At 37.4% G+C, this 17,929-nt stretch overlaps 1 protein-coding gene across 2 annotated transcripts; it reads right to left on the reverse strand.

Annotated features, from left to right (window-relative positions):
• On the reverse strand, positions 2,129–17,880 carry LOC109843861 (nuclear pore complex protein NUP1-like). Of its 2 annotated transcripts, XM_020412821.1 has the most exons (12): positions 17,519–17,880; positions 14,598–14,635; positions 11,576–11,733; positions 10,932–11,190; positions 9,624–9,920; positions 9,448–9,537; positions 4,598–4,715; positions 4,402–4,506; positions 4,124–4,287; positions 3,641–3,990; positions 3,424–3,518; positions 2,129–3,282 (listed from the first exon to the last, which is right to left on the reverse strand). In XM_020412821.1, the coding sequence occupies exons 1-12, from the start codon at positions 17,784–17,786 to the stop codon at positions 2,354–2,356; spliced, it is 2,871 nt and encodes a 956-aa protein (XP_020268410.1). In that variant the 5' UTR covers positions 17,787–17,880; the 3' UTR covers positions 2,129–2,353. The 2 variants fall into 2 exon arrangements, with proteins under 2 accessions (XP_020268410.1, XP_020268409.1); XM_020412820.1 differs by having other exon boundaries at positions 2,129–3,518.

The following is a 17,929-nucleotide window of genomic DNA, read 5'->3' on the forward strand; positions in this document are numbered from 1 at the left end:
TTCGTTACTCATCCATTGTTTGTGCCTGTTATAGGCCGACCTGCAACATCGTTTGCTACCGCTCACTTTTCGCTGAATATATTCAGATAATGGAAATGTTAGAGCACTCACTTGAAGTTTTCGTTTCAATTTAAAACTTTTGGTTACCGTTGATACGAGTGGAACTTAAAACCTTTCTGAGTCTGAAACAACGATGCCCTAGTAAAAACCTTTGGGCGTGTTTGGATTTTATTGGGTGTAGAGGAAGTTAGGTAAATGAGCGTGTGTTTGAAAATAGAGTGCTATTACGATGACCCAAAATATGGGACCAAGGGAGGGGACACCTCACCTGTCCCCTCCCTTGGTCCCATATTTTGGGTCCTTAAGTTATTTTCCTTGAAAATAATGTAGATAGGTTTTGAACTAGCTCCACTTAGCTTAGGTTATGCTAAGCTAGGCTTTATTAAACTTGTTCAAAATTAAACCTAGGTTGCTAGTTCTTCTAAGAGGTGGTTTATTTCTAGCCTAGTTGTTGAACAGAAGCTGATATCAAAAGAACGAGTTTTTGTCATATTTATCATTTGCCAAACAAGGGCCAAAGCTCAGAGTTATTTTGCCTCCACCAAAACTGATTTACCCAGTTCGCCAAACATACAGCTAGGTTCTACTTCCACCTCAAATTGGGGGAACAAATTTCTATTGATTATAGGGTAATCAAGGAGAACGAGAGGGAACACTTTCACTCTTAAAAACTTTCCAAACAAGTGAATAGGTTCACCTACCTTCCCTTCCTTCTCCGCTATTCCGCTCTATCCAAACGGGCTCTTTTGAGGTCAGTCAGGAAGTCATCCTCCATGGGTGATGGACGATAGATAAAAAAAAAATCTTGAATAAATTTTCGTTTTAGACCTCTTTAGAAACATATTGTAAAAATTTATTTCATTTGAAAATAATCGTCAATTTTGACCCAGTTTTAACCAACTAGCTGAAAATGAATCGAAATTGGCGAAAAAATGTTTAAAAACTTCCCGGGAAGATGAAATCCCGTGAAGTTTAAACCATTTGTTAACCACATGGTTAAGGGGCCAAAAATTTGAAATGCCGTCAAGCTTAAACTTCACGGCATTTCAACTTCCCTGGAGTTTGCATGCCAGACTCCACAGAGCCTCATTCACAGCAATATACTTCTCTTCCTTCGATCTTCAAATTCCCAGGGGGAAAAAAAAGAAAAATGGACCGTAGCATGCAAGAGAGGTTCCGGCAATGCTTCATCGAATGGGTAAAGCAACAAGAATCCGACCTGGACGAGCTCCTCAGAGCAATCCCCGTCTCCTCCGACGGCCGACGGGAGGAATCCAGCGGCGATCCCGATGAATCTCAGCTACGCTCCCTCGTCGAAAAGGGAGTGAACCACTCCGAAGAGTACACGCGCAGAAGGCGAGCCCTCGCTAGAGACTACGTGCCGACTTTCTTCCGTCCGATTAGGGCCCACGCTGTCGATTAGGTTGGTTTACGCGTTATCGGGTTCGGATCTTGAGTTGAGGGTTGATGAGATTATTGGTGAGGGGCAGAATGATGGGAGGGGGAGTGGAGGAGGGTTGCTCATTTTGACGGCGAAGCAGTTGAATCTGATTGAACTTGACGCGAGTTAAAATCCCGTGAAGATTTCGGCCTCTAAACTATCATAAATGACTTAAACTTCACGGGATTTCAACTCCCGTTAAGTTTTTTAATATTTTTGTCCAATTTCGATCCAATTTCAGTCAAAACTAGATTAAAATTGACCATTATTTTCAAATGAGGTCGATTTTTGAAAATATGTTTCTAAAAAGATCTAAAACAAAAAATTGTCCAAAGATCTTCTACCAGGATTAAAACACGTAACATATGTTTTGACTGCATATGTACACCAAAAACTATACGCATATGTACACCAAAAACTATATGCATACCATATGTTTTGACTTTGATTCAAGCGGATACAGAATTACCCTCACCATCTATTCACAATCTTTCAAGCCGTCACTAACAGGAGCACATCAAAAACCGAGCCATCGCGCGAGAGGGTTTCCTCGTAAAATTCGTTAACTTCTCGAATTCGGTTGTATTGAAAGAGCATTAGGCATTGTCCGTTCTTAATACACCAAAATCAAGGGGCAACTTTCTTTAATACTACAGGGGAGGCGTACATTCAAAAAGCATTATGCATTGGCGGTTCTTAATAAACACCAACATAAATACAAACTTCTTTGGACAGGAAGCCAAAATTGAAAGAATAATAAAACCCCTAAACAAGAAAAGGGGGCGGGGGAAATGACAACAAATGACTAATTTGCCTAGTTACTCAATGCCATCGCATAATATAGCCCGCGCTCTATTTTTTTCGCTTATCTCGTTTTACTCTGATAATTCTCCGGCCAGACTTGTCTCCAGCACCACTTCCTAAGGAAAAGCCAGGCTTGTCTCCAGCACCACTACCCAAGGAAAAGCTTCCTCCAGCGGAAAACTCGAAACTGGTAGGTGTTTGAAACGGTGAAGGGTTCTGAGGAGCAGTAGAACTCTGATTGCTACCAAACTGAAAGACTGAGGTATTCTGAGGAACACTAGAACTCTGATTGTTGCCAAACTGAAAGGTCGGTGGTCCTGATGGAGCAGCTGGAACTCCAAACTGTAAAGTTGGAGTCGGCAGTGAGTTGGCTGTTTGGCCAAATATAGGGACTGAAGGAGCAGCTGCTCCGTTGACATCATCAACCATTGAATCCTCAACGTTCATCCGATCATTTCCTGGAGATCCCGAATTAAAACCAGCACCTTGCATTGGAGAAGCTGATGTATTGCCTGTAGTGAAAGATGCCGTTCCAAATGGAAAACCCGTGGATTGTAAAGATGTAGAAGCTAAGTTGGATGGTAAGGACGGCTGAGAATTAGAGTTGAACAAGCTGGTAGAAGCTGTTGCTGCAAAGGAAGGAATACTGGCAGAGCTGGAAGAAAAAGTAGCATGCGAACCAAAAGGTTTGCTTGCTGATTCGAGTGAAGAAGAGGCATTTAACCCAAATGTCGGTCCTGAAGAAAAGGAACCACATTGAAAGCTCGTGGGTCCACTTCCAGATTGGGGTTGAGCACCAAATGTAGATCCAGCTGTTCCACCAAAATGAGAGCTCGAGTTTGAGAAATTGTTTTGAGCAAATGTTGAGCTTGGGCTGCTGGATTGTGCTGAAGCACGAAGTGTCAAGACACCATTCACTGGAGTTGATACTGATGGAGTGCTAGAACAGGGGATGGTGCTGGTGTTGCTAGAATATCCTGCAGATGAGCCAGCAGAAACCGGAAAGGAAGAGAAGGACGTTAGAGTGCCATTGCTCTGGCTTGGACCAGAAGCTGGAATTACAAATAAGGCAGAGCTAGTTGATGTTGATGTTGATGTTGATGTGCCTGAGGAAGTACCATTTCCAAATGACGTGCACAAATCATCAGCATTCTGAGTTTTACTCCCTTTATCTGAAGCTGAACTTTCCATTACACCTACTGTAGTGTTAACGCTGCAAAAACAAGCCAATCAAGTACTTCAATAAAATACCTTTGAAGCATCCATTGACTTGCAGGGAAAATGCATATAAAATATTTAATAAATGCTAACTTCCGGCTCCAGTACTTGACTAACCTTGCACCAGCTTTCAGACTCGCAGATCTAGAAATAGCAGTTGCGGTAGACAACTCTTCTGGAAACCATTTAGATGCAGATGCAGATGCAGATATTTCTTTATTTGTAACTGATCTGTCCGTAAATGGAGGTTGTGTTCTTGGTGTTGGAGATGACTGGGATACTTCTACAGGAGCAGTCCTATCAAAAGTTTTGCCATCTGCCTGCCCTTCTAACATAGAACTTGAAGCAGGTGTGGTTTTTTCAGATGGATATGCTGAGGACTTCCCCAATAGTTTATCATTTCCAATAATGGGAACTCTAGAAGCACTTTCCACGTTGTACTTGGTAGCACCCAACTCTGAAGATTCCTACAATAATAAAGATACATGCATAATTAATTTGAAGATCACAATAATCAGCATGACGAATAGTACAACTACAACAGCTGATCTAACCTAGGTTATTTTCTCTTGGAAAATGTGATGAAACATAGATATTTACCTCAGGCACACTCATTGGAGAAACTGATTCTCTTCGCAAAGGAATCATAGCTGACACAGCTTTATCTGATGGTGTGTTATCTCTAGTTCTGCCCTGCTCCAGTGAGATAGAATTTCTCAGGCTTGGTGGAGGAGAGTCACTTGATGCATCCAAATTACCACTACCTTGCACATTTAAAAACTTAAATGATGATCTACAATCCTTGATTTCCTGACTAACTATACATGATTAGACGAATAACAAGTTAACTAAGATGGTTATCCATCTCTGACAAATACCTTTTGTTTCAGACAATTTTTCTCTTGAAGAATGAACAAGTTTGTCAAGCTCTTGAAAGATTTTCCTCGCCATCTCAGTTGACTGGGGAGGGACAGGAGCAACACCTGCAAAGGATTTCTCCCACCTCAGATGAAGATGCAATCTTTGATTAAAATCTTAGATCAAGTAATGTTGTGAGGGAACGAAAATGATTACCAGGAGGAGGGGCATATCTCTCACTAGGAGACATCAAATCGGACTTCTGGCGTACCCTACGTACGGTACCAAATGTTTCAGAGTCATTATCCAACACTGAATTCTCCCTTTTCAATACCTGTAAGACAAAATAAAAATAGCTCCACAAATCAGACTTTGATAGTGACAGAGAAGAAGCTCAGTGACTAAGGAAAACTAAAAGACATCTGAGGTCATTAAAGTTTAGTTGATACAGGTTCTTGAAAGGGAAATAAGTATGGGGAGTAGTACAACTAACAACATGCTTTCTAACGGAACAGTAAAATGTTCCCAGGTAAACTGGAGATGATATAAAAATTTTAAATGTTAGCCTCAGCCTAAAATGCAGCATTTACAACAGCTTCTTTGTAAGGACAACAGATTAATGACCAACATTATAGTCCGACAACATTTTAGATGCAGTTTTGCTGTTGTTTGGTTATTATTGAAACAGGATTAGGAATAGGCCCTAACAGAAAGCGTACAACAAAGTAATAAGCGGATGAGTATGCATGTGTTAAAGCATTAAAACTAAAACCAATTGAAAAGCCCAATGATAGTAGAGTCAAAAACGAGAAATTCACATCCAACAAGGCTTAAGAGTAGCTAGCTGCAACAAGTTCACCACATATGAACTATAGCTGAGCTCCATGTTAGCCCACTCCGACCTCAATTATTTAGCTTTAAAAAACAAGCTCAAGCATAACATTAAGCTCTTTCATTATATAAATAAACCAATCACAAATTTCCAGGTAAAACTCAACTACAGCACAATTTCATTTTTATCCAAATAAAAAGCTCAAAGTATTCTAATGTAGATACACTTGCGGATGATACGCCTAAAATGACAATAAAACCAGAAAACAGATAACATATATGCAATCTAGCATATGGAAGAATGGAGATCATATTAACCCACACCATCTGGTGAATAAATACTGGACTGTTGGATGAGTTTTTCCCCTCATAGAGCAGAGTGAAAATTCAAAAAAATTTACAGGCAATTCACAAGCTTCCATTTGCTATTGCTAACAGTGGCATAGCCAGAGCTTGCTTGCCCTGGGCAGCTGCCCAGGGCAAACCTCCCTCTCCCGCAGATCCAACCTCCTCTCCCTCCTCTTCCAGGACCTCCATCTCAACAATCCCCAGCCCTCCTCTCTCCCGTGCCTCCCTCCTCTCCCTCGTGACATACTCGTAGACCATCTTTATTTTTCGCCCAGGGCAAAAAATAATCCTAACTACGCCACTGATTGCTAAGTTCAGTCCATTATTTCAGCTTGAAATCACCTCCATGAACATTCTTTTTACTAGAAATTTGTCCTGTGTGAATGCTTTGTATTATTAAATTAGAAAAATAATTTTATTTTAATATGGAGCTTGCATTTAAAAGATTTTATTTGGTTGTTTTGTGGTCCGAATTTTTTTATTTTTACTTTTTTTTTTGTGGGGGGGGGGGGGGGGGAGGGGTTCCCAACTAATTTCTAAGAGAAATTATCTTTTTTTACGCTCATTACTGGACCTTGAAATCCTCCACTAATTTTTTTAATCCTCGGGCGCACCAAGCGCTTGCGCGAAGAAGCGAAACAATCAGAAAGGAGACAAGAAAGGAGGGAATGAATACAAACTGAATGGCCTTCCTACTATACTATGCTCTTTTTTTTATATATTAGTATAAATTAATTGTGAATCCACCTGTAGTTCTATGAGTGCAGACAAACCCCCAGTACTATATTGCCCCAGTACTATATTAGTATAAATTAATTGTGAATCCACCTGTAGTTCTATGAGTGCAGACAAACCCCCGGTCAATCAGGAGGCCAACCGCAACAATAAAACTACAGTAGGTCTATCAGCAATTAGGCTACTGCTACCGGAGTCTCATCTGCAATTAACGCAATAAATATATGCATAGAACCTCGGTTTATATATATATATATATATATATATATAATATATATATATATATATATATATATATATATATATATATATATATATATATATATATATATATATATATATATATATGAGATTAATGGGTTATCCTTGTCATAGGAGGAGATTTCTCCTTGTCGCCTATGTGGCCCCACCAATCCCCACCATCCTCATAAAAATAGGCCCACAATCCCTACCAAAATCACACTCCTCTCCTACTTTTAGGACTTATTAACTATAATTGTATATATATATACTATATATAATATATATATTATATATATATATATATATATATATGAGATTAATGAGTATCCTTGTCATAGGAGGAGATTTTCCTCCTTGTCGCTTATGTGACACAATCCCCACCATCCTCATAAAGTAGGCACAAATCCCTACCAACTCATACCCTCTCCTACTTAGGCTAAAATATCAAATTGGTATATTTATACGAACGCTTTTGCCAGTTTGGTATTTTTAAAAACTCCGGCGACGACAAGGCATTAAAGCTCGTACTTTTTGTCAATAAGGCACTTTTCTCAAAACTCCGGCGAGAAATTTTACATTTAATCCCCTTATCTCCCAAAATTATTAAATTTGTGCCCTCTCTCTCCTCTCTCATTCCCCTCTCCCTCTAGCGCACCATCGTCCTCCTCCTCCTCTCCTCCGTCCTCATCTCCCTCCTCTTGATTCCATCCTCAGCCACCAATTCTCCAGCGTTCTTCTCCAAGGATTTTGTTTTCTTTGATTGTGTTCTTTGATTGTGTTTTCTCGGCTGAAGTGGAATCACATTATGTGTTGGATTGGATTCAGGATGAGGAGTTGTAGGTGGAATTTATTGTTTCCCTCATTTACTCAAAGGATGCCCAGGAAGAACTACGCTGCTTGTCAGAAGGTTGAATTTATCTGCCTCTGCTATGGAGTTTGGCTGGAGAGGAATGTTAGGCATCAAACAAATAGAGCTTCTACTCCCGAGATGGTCATCAAGAGAATTAAGTTTTCGCTGCTTACAATTTTGTACAGGAATGATATTCCCCCTAAGTTATGGAATGAGTAGAGGTATTCTGATGAGTGAGAGTTTTATTGATCTTGTCTAGCAAATGGCATTTACTTAGTTATAGATTGAGTTATATTGATCAAATAATAATAATAATAATAATAATAATTAAATAAAGAGATCCTAACATAATCTTGAATAGCTAACTACATATGTTGTTTGGAGTTTCCTCATTTTGTTCCTAATTATTTAGGCTTCCATTAACCGATCACAAAAATGCTGAACAACCTTTGAATTCTCTGTTCTTTCAGCAGCTGCCATTTTCAGCGTATGAGGAGGAGGAGGGAGGGGATGAGGGGGCCGTGGTTGACCCAGAGGAGGGAGATGAGGACGGAGGAGAGGAGGAGGACGATGGTGCGCTGGAGGGAGAGGGGAATGGGAGAGGAGGAGGAGGAGGAGAGAGAGAGGGCACAAATTTAATAATTTTGGGAGATAAGGAGGTTAAATACAAAATTTTTCACCAAGAGTTTTGAGAAAAGTGCATTATTTTGATAAAAAAAGTACGAGCTTTAATGCCTTGTCGTCGCTGGAGTTTTTAAAAATACCAAACTGGCAAAAACGTTCGTATAAATATACCAATTTGGTATTTTAGCCTTATGAGAATTATGAGAATGGAGGGGATTGTGCCACATAGGCGTCAAGGAGGAAATCCCCTCCTATGACAAGGATACTCATTAATCTCTCTCTCTCTCTCTCTCTCTCTCTCTCTCTCTATATATATATATATATATATATAAATTTCTCTTTGTACTTTTTATAACCTAAAATACAAAAAGTATTCAATTATGTTGGATCCAATTTTATTTTCATGAAATTGAATTACATAGAATGTTAAGAAAGAGAATGGAAAAAAAAGCGGGAAAATCATTCATTGTAATTTAAGTTACAATTGGGAAGGAGGACATGTCCTCCATTCCTTCAAATTTGCACTACACCTTCTTGGTTTTTTATATAGTAGTATAGATGATTATTTGGCAGATGGATATTTAATCTCAGTTTCGGAATCAAAAGTTAGATTGAAACAAAGAAAATGATGATTCCTCATGCCAAAGAGCATATCAGTCCTCCCCCAACATAGCCGATGGCAGAGCAATCTTGTCCTTGATGCAGCCAAAGCCAAATGCAAATTCAAAAGTTGCAGATTCCTAAATTAAATTTGTTATTTACTACGGTGGTTTAATTCCCTATTGAGGAGTCCTAAATTATGTTAAGAGAGTACTGGCTATGTCTACTGCTACTTTGCTGTTAGCTAACTGGGATATGTAAACTAATCAGTATGCAATATTTTGAGTCTCTAAAGAAGCAAGTATGTGATGTTTGAGACCCAAAATATGAATTTGGTTCTACACTCAATAGCCTACATTATGGATGAAGTGAAAAGAGTGATGATAAATGATATGATTTAAATAGTTTGCACGTGAAGGCTAAGGCCTTCCTGTTATCTCCTTTTCTAACCCTTATGGCCTTCCGCTATAGCACATTTACCGCATAAAAATGCGCACATTAAAGCATAAAGTATGAAAACTTATGATGGGAAGTAACTGCTACAAAGTGCCAAAATTTAGACCTAGAAGCAGAATAAATATGATATACCTGCATCTAAATGTGCTTACATGATACAAAATCATAAATGTTACCAAGCTGATAAAGCATTTCAAGCATAGGCCGAATAGAATAATAGTGTTTTTTTATTTTTTTTATTTAAGAGTCAAGTGAGGATGATCCATTTTCGCACTATTTCACAAAAATGAAAAGGGATGCGCAATACTAATTGATATGAATAACTAAATAACGTAGCTAAAACAGAATAAAATATAACAGTAGCAAAAAGAGAAGATACCTGTTTGCCACTGGAGAGAAGGAATCTTGGTGGTACTAATGAAGATGACCTTGAGGAGCTAGATAAGCCATCCCTGGCCGCGCTGCCACCCTAAATTAAAATACCATAAAATGAAAATAAAAACTCATAACAGCTCTTTCTATCAACTTCAATAAATTATAGCTACTGGTACATACCATTGTGTTTGTGGTTTGATGGACCTTAAAATATGGAGATCGAGACATTCTGTATAATGCTGATCTCCCACGAGCTTTAGGAGTAATATAGCCGTTCACAGTGTGTTTTGAAATTTCAGAAAAACGAACAGAAGGTGTGGAAGCAAGTAAATCTGTAGATGGTTTCTTTACTGAAGGCGAATCTTCCTGAAGTATGCGACTCCGGAGATTCAAACTGGAAGGAGACACTTTTGAAGGTCTAGAGCCCATATATTCCTTAGCAATTTCTGTCGGCGTAACGGCTTCTTCCTCAGGAACCTGAAATCCAAATACAGTCTTTAAAAAGATACAAACATAATTAACGATAACTAGGACTGCTCGAGAAAGAAAGTTTTTGAATAGAAAAAAATGAAATTTAAGAAAGATTACAGACATTTGTAGAAGTTACACAAAAATGTAAGAAGAAATTCCATATACTCCATCACTTATAAATAAACCTCATTAAATGCAGAAGGAGCCAGCTTTACAAAGTCGAGAGACTTCCCTACCCACATTGAATACATTGTTGGTTTTTAAATTGATATTTGATTCCTAGCAAACAGAACCTTCAGAAGAAAAGGAGCCTGATGAGGAACTCAGAACAGCAGTTTCACCTTACGAAAGAATATACGTCAATTATATAATCTACTCCTCTATACTTATAGGAGGATCAAAAGATTCACTTATCATGCTACAGTAAATGTTACAGCAAATTGTTGTAACGTTATTATTGTAGCAATATCATTGTAGCGCAAATACTGCAGCATTTCAAAAAAAAATTAATGCAACATTTTACGAAAAAAACTGTAGCATTTAAAAAAGAATTACTGTAGAAAAAATAAAAAAAGGGGTCTTGCATTGCACGGGGTGCACACTAGTATACAGTTTAAAATAACATAATAAATAAATAATACCTAAAATTCAGACCCTGATTCAAGACTATTCTAATTTCTACCCACAAGTCAGGCCTATCCGTAATTTTTGATTTGTTGATAAGGAACGGTCTTCAATTTTAGAAAGTCAAGATGACAGAGAATGAAATCCTTAGTAAACGGAACATTCATCATCCACCACATACACACAGCTGCTGATGACATTAGATATCACTTTTGGGCTTTAGAATATACAGTGTTAATGAAATCATTAATATATAGTGTTGATGAAATCATTAATCAAGAGAAACCATATCGTTTTAAGATATGGGAAAATTAGCTAACATATTTACAAGATGAGTTACTCAAGATCGCATAAACATAATGGAAGAGATGACTAAAAGAGCTTTCTTTTTACCTGCAAATTAGCAGCCAGATCTATAATATTCCCATGTAAACTTGAGGACTTCATTCCATCTTCATGTTCCATTTCCTTTTGCTCACTACGTACTACAGGATGTGATGATGTACTTGGTTCTATAATTGATTGTTTGTTGTGCTGTACTTGGTCTCTGACAATCACCTTTTCCTCGTGCTGAAAATCAACTGCTGGTTTTGATGTGCTTGGTTCTACGGTTCTTGAACGGAGTAAATCTGTCAGGCGGTCAACCTCTGCTCTGTCCAATGTCAAACTTTTATTAGAAATGTAGAAAATAATGACTGGAAAGCATAAGTTAAATAACTACAAAGATGGGAGAGGGTTACTCCATCTCTGGAGCATAGGGTCTCACTGTCCACATAATCAAATTTAGACACAAATACAGCTAATGGGGAAAAAGGTATAAAGAAAAAACAAAATAATTGACAAGCCATTTAAACTTCTGCTAGGAACAAGTTGAATGATCAGAGAGAGAGGGGGATTCCTGAAGCTATATGTCTAAAAGAAAATGCTGTAAGCCACAACTTAAACAGAACCTAGCGGGAAAGTTTTTACTAAACGAAAAATGGCAAACAAATGAACATTTCTGTAAGTTGGAAAGCAGCCAAGAAGAAAATACTTTCCTTGTGAAGACTTTCTGCTTCAGTCGCTGCTCAAGTTCAAAAAAACCATCTGTCCCAGAAAGTGCTTTTTGCTGGGTTATGTCAGTGTCACAGAGATTTGCAGCATTCTGTACAATATGGACACCCTGCTCTGGTGCTTTATCTGATAATTTCTGCATCTGTAAAAATTTGAAATATATAGATCATATATCAGTCAATCTTTTCCATCCAAAACTTGAGCATACATTCTAATGGGACAAAAAAAGAAAAACATATAACAGTAAACAGCTACAAGCATATGAAACCAGGACAAAAGATGATGGCAAACACAGAAGAAAAGTATGGCCAGGACTAATGAAGGTAAGAGAAAAAAATTGCTCCCCCAAAATCATGTGATCCGTTAAGAACCTCTGAATCATTTTGATAGCCGTGATATGGCTGGGCATGAATTTGCAGATGGTTGCTATGCTGAAGGATTCTAAATGAACATTCATGCCAATTATCTGGAGATAACTAATTCAAAGGTATCTCGAACAGAAATATTAATTTACAAGAGCTAGAGGCAACAACATAGGGGCCGTTTGGCAGCTTGCAACTGGATCATTTTCTTCTAGTTATAATTGTTTGTTGCAGTGCAACTCGATAGTAATAGCAACTGCAGTTGCAAGTATCCTTCAGCTTTCAACTGGATCATTTTCACGCAGTTGAAATTGTTTGTTTCAGTGCAACTAGACAATTGCAACTGCCGTTGCAAATATCCTTCAGTAGCAGCCAACGACTTACACAAATTTGAGCAAAAATTGTTCTTCCAACCTAGTTACAAGTGTAACTGCATTAATCTTTCATGCATCTTTTTAGTTTTCAATATTGTGAAAGTTGATGTAAACATTTAATAAATGTCTTCTTTTAGTTTTTAGTATTATAAATGGTGTAAAAAATATTACTTTGTAGTTGGACAGATAAATTCATCGAACTTATTTATTAAACTTGCATTTAAACAATATTTCTACTTTCTTCTACGTTATCATAAATTATTAACAGCGTTGAATCTTATTTCCTTTACCATTTTTTATTATTGTCTTCATCTTTCATGAACAAAATAAGAAAGAACGCAATCAAAATCCATCAAACTCAGTTCAATAACTCAGAATTATTCTAAAATATTTTATTATTTTGAATTTGGAAAAGATTAAGAACAAAGTTAAGAAAGATAATAACAAAACAAACATCTGTAACTGCAACTACACCTGCAACTTGCAAAACTCTTCTACTTAATATTTATATCATATTTTAGGAAGAGGAAACAACTGGCTTCACTTTTGAATTGTTTTCTGTCCGACTTCTAGCTCAATCTTTGCTCCATTCAACCTATAGCAATAGTATTATCATCCTTCTCATTTCTTCCAGGATGTGTCATATGCTAAAGGATCTTAAATGGCATGACAATCAAGGAGTTGCCTAATCTTCTAGGTCATATGATATGCCTCTTATTGTTCTAGGGTAAAAAGAAAATTTGTGTTGCACATTGTTCCACTCCCAAGATCTTCACATTGTCTTCAGGTCTTTATGCTCATAAGCTGAACCAATTTTGATGGTCATCTGACATAGAGAAAATAACTTTGATCAACCAACAATAAAGTTCAACACTAAACTTTTCAAAGTTCCTAGACCCCAGGACTGTCATTAATTACAGATAGGCACGTGTATCCTAATAAGGGAAACTTCTGTTTGAGTATTGTACTTGCTGAAAGAAGAACACAATATATCTTACGCAAATATAAAAGGGAAAGCAATGTTGATTTTGGTGATTCAGATCCATGAATCTTGATCAGAACACAAAAGAATATTTAAAACTTTGGTAAAGCTGAACAGCATCAGATACCTAAATATTGTCCGGTCTTCAAAGTTATGAAAGTTTTTACAATAAATACATGATGAAATGATAGATCTCGGATTAATACCTCTCATCAACCAAATAAGCTGGAATACATAGTCAATGTCTGAAATGAATAATATCAGTCTGGAGATCTCAACATGTCTCAAAATACAAAACATCTGATACATGAAGTAAGGCACACAGCCTTTACAACTCTAGAATATAAATCTCTCAAGTCTAGAATACAAATAATTAAAATAATCCTTAATGCATTTAGAATCTCCAACCAAGGGATTTCAGTTGAAGACACCGAAGGAAAGAGCAACTGGAACAAAGACGCATTTAAAATACAACCGTACAGCCCGTACAGCCAAAAGAACCATATATCAATCCGATTAACACGACCATGCCTTCAGCTTGGTTCATTATCAAAAAGGTTCTCCGCGAGATGATACAGTTTCATACATTTATCAGGAGGTACAGCTTGCAGAACTTATACAATTACCAGCTTATAATTATTAAAGCATTACATCTAGAAGATATGTGGCGACCAAGTGAAAGAAGTTACTCATACTCAATTCAAAAGATTGAAACACCACCCATGTAAAATTATAATTTCACAAGCTCTCATCTAAAATATGCATTATTTAATGCGACTGCTTTTCCTGGATGTGCACCATCTAGGAAACAGAATTGTATAAATGAAACCCGGACTGCCTTCACATTCCATGAAGGTGAACTGTAAATCTTAAATGCATGTTTCCTAAGATCACACCACTTAATGATCAGTTTGAACAGTGAACATGACCATTTAGCAGGAGAGCCAAAGGCGAAGTTGTTGGGGAAAAGCTTTAAGGTGTTATATGCATGTTAGAAACGAGTTCTTGCAATAGGAATAGTTTATGTGAAGACTGTTATCAGCTGTTTACAGGAGGAAATAAAATAGAACATTAAGAAAGTTTAATAAGTCAACATCATTAACTTTGAGTCGGAAGAAAACTCGTCGACACAAGGATGAAAATCTCCTTTGTGTCTTAAATGCCTAATGTACAAAATCATTCCTCGCAGGATCTAATGATAGTTAGCAAACAAAGACAATCTTATAAAAGGGAATGAATCACATATGCACATAAGAAATAATTGAATTAGAAATCTCACAGTACATACAGTTTCAGGAGCTCCACACGCAGAAAGAAGGTTTTCCTCTGCACACAAAGTCACTTTAAAAATAAGAATAATGGAATAATCAAATCCATATTTTAATTTGAACGAGAAAAATAAGGAGCAAAGAAATAAATTGCCAAGCTTACCAAATAAAACTGCAGATTATAGAAAACCCTTGAATATGGATCAATGATCACATAAACATCGAGTATAAAGTAACTTGTAATTGTGATCACATTCAACAGCTTATGACACAGACTCACAAAGTTTAAAAAGTTCTTGAATATGTTTCAGATACTATCATGGTGCTCTTTATATTGTTGGAGATGGTATACGATTATTACCTCATTTTTGTATTAGCAAACTTATGCCTGTAAGGCATCATAATACCAACAGGGTATATGGGAAGCTGAAACACTGAGTATAGACGATATCTAGTGAAACTTGACATAGTATGCTAAAAAATAACTAAAAGACAAAATAAAAGGACATAATATAAGAGATTCAAGCTTATATCCACCCCAAATTCAAAAAGGTTGGAAGCTAGAAGGTTTCACAAGGTCAATATTTGACCACGTACCCAGGAGACTTATGCCATTTCCAATATGGTATCTAGTGCAGACTAAGTTAAACTCAAACCAAAGTCACCCTCACAATTATAGGATGAATAACTCTAAGCATAACAAAAAAGTAACGCATAAGAATTATCCAGCCTTGTCTCTGAATATAGAAGGTCGATAGAATAAAGCACTGCTATTGTAATTAACTTTAAACAAGGTTGTCGTCCACCACCGCAAGAAGGTTGGAAAATACTAGCAAGTCTTAAGAGTTTGAGCAAAAATCCAGCCTGTTGAAATCTCCCAATAAGCATCAAAAAGGGACCAAACAAGAAAAGACATCTTCTTTGACTTCTCCCTTGCTAGATTTTAGTAAATTTGGTTAACACTACCACTAATGTAAGTTTCCTCTAGTCCAGTGTACCCCGCATTATATGCTCGTTCTCTCTATCACTCTTTTGTTCTTCGGTTTCTTTGCTTCATCATATGATATTATGATGCTTGTTTGGTTACTAGATAAACTTGGGTTAGTTACACTCTTGCGTAATATTTTGTACAGAAGTTGAATAAAATATATTTAAATTTTAAGCCAAGTTTTTTCCTTCTCCGGATCCCTCTATAACAACTAAACATGTTTAGATCATCATATTATTTTAAATGGTCTAGTATTATCAAGGTCTATTTCTCATTTGATTTTTTTGGGTACAGTATGGCATATGGAGTATTATATCCATTTAATTTTCTTACTATGTATATTACTTAATAAACTTATTCAAATTATCATTTCCAGGAACCTGCATTCTACATGTAAAAAAATTTCTTCTACTTGTCTAAATGTGATCACATCCATTTTCCATATTTGACTTGTATGCCCATGTCGCTCAAAAGCTGAAACTAAAATATAAAAAGAAGAAAGTTAACAAATTACCTTCCTGACAATTGGCAATAGTATGATCCTCTTTTCCTGATAATACCATGGCTATAACTTTGACAATAATTAATAGAGGGTCAATACTGGGTTGACAACAGCCACAATATTTAGTTACCTATTTCATGGCACTTACTTACAATGTTTTAGAAAGCAATGGGCGCACTTTGGACACCAGACCTAGCGCCCAGGGCCCAAAAGCATAGGAGGGGGCGCCAGGCATCGTGTAGATGTGTTTTTATCACTTTAATTTGCTAAGGTAATTGTTTTTGTTGTATTCAAGATGCAAAAATTTATGGCTCTAATAGCAAAAAGAAATGTTAAGCAGAGATATTCAGAGAGGAAGAATAATTTCCGAAGATTCAAAATCTTATCCTCGTTGTTCTATCTAAGTTAGATTTTATCACTTTAATTTGCTAAGGTAATTGTTTTTGTCGTATTCAAGATGCAAAAATTTATGGCTCTAGTAGCAAAAAGAAATGTTAAGCGGAGATATTCAGAGAGGAAGAATAATTTCCGAAGATTCAAAATCCTATCCTTGTTGTTCTATCTAAGATAGATTTCTATAAAGATTTGACTGGTCTGTTTTAACTTGACTTGTTCTCTTCACATGTAACTATGATAAAGTGGGCAATGCACCCTTTCTTAAGGTGATGTGGCCTGCTTAAATGACCCATGTTCTCTTAGACACTGCAAGACTTGTGCACGCATCCTGAGTACCGCTTAGGCTTAAGCGGCCACCTAGGAGGACTCCCATACCGCTTTTTTAAAAACATTGCTTACTTAACTTATAGTCATTCTCTATGCCTGATCTTATTTTGACGGAGATACTTTGATGGTTAAGATGACTATAGTTTTCAGAAAGCCAAAGCTTTGTACTAGACACAAGGATGCCACAATGCAATTTCCATTTCTTTCTTCAAGGAAAAGAGGACAACACACCCAGCATGCAGTCACGCCCATGATATCCGTAGTGCAACTAGTGTATGAAGGATAAGTAATCATCTCACATTCCCTCTGATGCACCCACGAACCATGTGTTCAACACGAAATGAACCTAGAAATCTAATCCAGAGGACTAGAATATACACCTCTATCCGGCCAATGAAAAGGGCAGAAACAACTCAGCACGCCTAATAGACTGTACTTTCACCAAGATGGTATATGACACTAGATTTATCCTAAACTCTAGTACGGAGGACTAGATTATGCAGCCATATCAGTCAAACGTAAAGGACTGAAACAACCCAAATATTGAAAATTGTCACGCTGCAGCAAAAAAAAGAAGTGATTTTGCAATCCCATGTACAAAGACAAGCCTATCTCCTTTGCGGGTTTGGAGGGAAATCAATTTTAACTGTACACAATCACAAAATAGCTACTTTTTACGCCATCAAATTGAAAAACAGACCAGAGCCCTAAAACCCTAGATATCGCACCTGGGGGGGATCGAGCAGGTGGGGCAGTGAGTCTCTTCTGGAAAACCGAGGAAAAAATCTTAGCGGCGCTTCCGGCGATGATTCTAGAAGCTGGATTAACGATCTTAGATATCCAGCCGTCGTTGCTACCAATAGAGTTAGGGTTAGGGTTAGGGTTTCCCCTTCTGGTTGCTGGTTGGGGGCGGTCGTAGGGGGTCGTCGGAGCTCGTCGGAAGGGGCGCTTTCGGAATTTTCCGCCGACTCCGACGTCGTGATCAGAGGAGGCCATTGATGAAGAGATCGAATCGAGAGAGAGAGAGAGAGGGGGTTTGGAGAGAGAGAGAGAGAGATAAAAGAGGGGTTTTTGGTTCTGAATTGGGTAGAGAGAGAAAAAGAGGAAGGGAATTTTTTTTTTTTTTTTTTGAGGGTTTG

The sequence above is a fragment of the Asparagus officinalis genome, chromosome 5 (assembly GCF_001876935.1).
Source record: "Asparagus officinalis chromosome 5, Aspof.V1, whole genome shotgun sequence".
Taxonomy (NCBI): Eukaryota; Viridiplantae; Streptophyta; class Magnoliopsida; order Asparagales; family Asparagaceae; genus Asparagus; species Asparagus officinalis.